Source organism: Nicotiana attenuata, unplaced genomic scaffold (genome assembly GCF_001879085.1).
Source record: "Nicotiana attenuata strain UT unplaced genomic scaffold, NIATTr2, whole genome shotgun sequence".
Classification (NCBI taxonomy): domain Eukaryota; kingdom Viridiplantae; phylum Streptophyta; class Magnoliopsida; order Solanales; family Solanaceae; genus Nicotiana; species Nicotiana attenuata.
Window position 1 is genome coordinate 231,437 of NW_017671936.1, and position 2,367 is coordinate 233,803.

Sequence of the window (2,367 nt, forward strand, 5' to 3'; positions counted from 1 at the left end):
CGGCAGAATGAAGATTCATGAATCGTCAATTAATATTCATGAATGATCATAGACTTTATAGAATCTTCATAAACATCTACGATTGACAATTATAACGTCTCATTAATATCATTAATGTTCATAAGATTCAGTCATAAAAGGGAAGAAACGTTATACTTATAGATTCCTATATAAGGGAAGGGGATTTCACTTGTAAAGGGACGTTCTGATTATTATTGAAATATAATTACTTTATTTTGCTTTCTATTGATCACTTTACTATTTCACATTCTAATTTCCTTTCTTATCACTAAGAGAATATAGAATTTCTTGATTATCAGTAGCCCGAGTACTTCTTAAGATTATCAGGTTCCGTTACCGGAAATCTGATAATCTTTTCACTATCCAAATTCATTTTTCTGTCAAAAAATCATGTCGACCGCTAACGATAACAACCAAGAAAACCAGCAAAATCAGCTGAACCAACAGAATCAACAAGAGAATGAAACTCCAATCCATTCACCCCAAAATTCTCCTCAACGCTCCCGAGAAGGGTCACCTGACAGATCAACATCACCTGTGAATGACCAACAAGGGAAAAATCAAACTGCTGAAGATGCATTGAAGCAACTAATTGCAGAGCACGTCAACAATGCTCTTCAAGCTTTTGTTAGTGGGTTGCCAACTGTACCACCAACTCCACCTCCAATTAATACCGCAACCATAGAAAATCCACGCTCGGGACTTGCTAATTCAGGTAGTGGAGGAAGTCCTAGCGAATCTCGCGATGGAAGGTCAGGTATTCCAAATAATTCTGATTTACAAAGTTTAATACTAACTTTGCAAAAACAGCTCAAGGAGCAGAACGATCGCATAGAGCAGATACCTGGTGTGCCACCCATGATTAAAGGAGTGGATATTGATAAATATTCTCAACAACCCTGGAAGCCAAGTGCCGCTCCTTTGCCTATTCTAAAAAAGTTTAAGATGCCCGATATTCTAAAGTATGATAGGACAACTGACCCACGAGATCATGTAACTGCATTTACAACTGGCGTGAAGGGCAACGACTTGATCAAGCAAGAAATTGAGTCAGTGCTGGTCAAAGATTTGGCGAAACAGTCACAAAAGGAGCACTGACATGCTATTCTCTTTTACCAAAAAATTATATTGATTCTTTTGATGAGCTTGCAGATTCATTTATAAAAGCACACTCGGGAGCTCAAAAAATTGAAAAGAGTATAGAAGAAATCTTCAAAATAAAATAAGGAGATACGGAGCTACTCAGGGAATTTGTGGATAGATTTCAGCGTGAAAGGATGATGCTACCACGTGTACCGGATAATGGGCGGCCATGGCGTTTCCAAGTAACTTAAATGAAAAATGCTTAGAAGCCATGAGGAGACTCAAAGAAAGTTTACGAGAATTCCCTGCAACAACTTGGAATGATGTTTACAACAGGTATAGCACGAAGTTGCGGATAGAAGAAAATACTATCACTCAGTTACGGGGAGACGAAAGAATAAGTTCGAGGAGACCAGAAACTGAAAAAAGGTCCGGTAAGAATAGGTACGAACCTTACATGGGACCAACGGGAAGGGATTCACGTTCTAAATAGGAGAACCCGAGGTACGATTCCAGATCAAGGGACAAAGATGCGGGTTCGTCATCCAAGTTTGGAAAGAAGCGAGATACGCGGGACAACAACATTAGTACAAAAGCAAAGATTGGTGGTTAGAATTTCAATGTTAGCAGATCTGAGTTGGTAGCTGTTTTAAGAAGCATGGGAGATAAGGTGCGGTGTCCAAAAGAAATAAGATCGAACCCCAGCAGAAGAAACCCAGATTTCTGGTGCAAGTTTCATAATGAACACGGTCATAAAACAGCAGATTGCAGATTGCTACAAGATGAAGTAGAGCACTTGTTAAAACAAGGTTATTTAACCGATTTGTTTAGTGATAAGGGTAAGCAAGCATATATGAAGAATAGACAGGAGCCACCAAAACCTCCATCACCGAAAAGAATGGTTAACGTGATAAGCGGAGGAGAGGGGGTCAACGGTGTGACATATACGGCTGCAAAAAAGGTGTCAAAAGTCACAGTTACCCACGGAAAGCGAGTTCGCCAAGTTTTGGAAGAAGACAGTATAACATTTGATGATAAAGATGCAGATGGTGTGATAATCCCACACAATGATGCACTGGTAATACCTTTACTTGTACATGATACTAATGTGAAACGAGTTTTGATTGATCCAGGTAGATCTGTAAATATTATCTTTTAAGAGTGGTAAAAAAGATGCAAGCTGATGAAAATGGTACCAAAGCAGTACCTACTGGATTTGACATTAAAGCGTGTTACAAAGGGAGATAATGCTACACCACATTC

General features: G+C 39.1%; 1 protein-coding gene across 1 annotated transcript; it reads left to right on the top strand.

The window, feature by feature from the left end:
- The first annotated feature begins 1,762 nt into the window (after positions 1–1,762).
- LOC109210944 lies at positions 1,763–2,352 on the top strand. Its single transcript, XM_019374427.1, has 2 exons — positions 1,763–2,182; positions 2,278–2,352. The coding sequence occupies exons 1-2, from the start codon at positions 1,763–1,765 to the stop codon at positions 2,350–2,352; spliced, it is 495 nt and encodes a 164-aa protein (XP_019229972.1).
- The last annotated feature ends 15 nt before the right edge of the window (positions 2,353–2,367 follow it).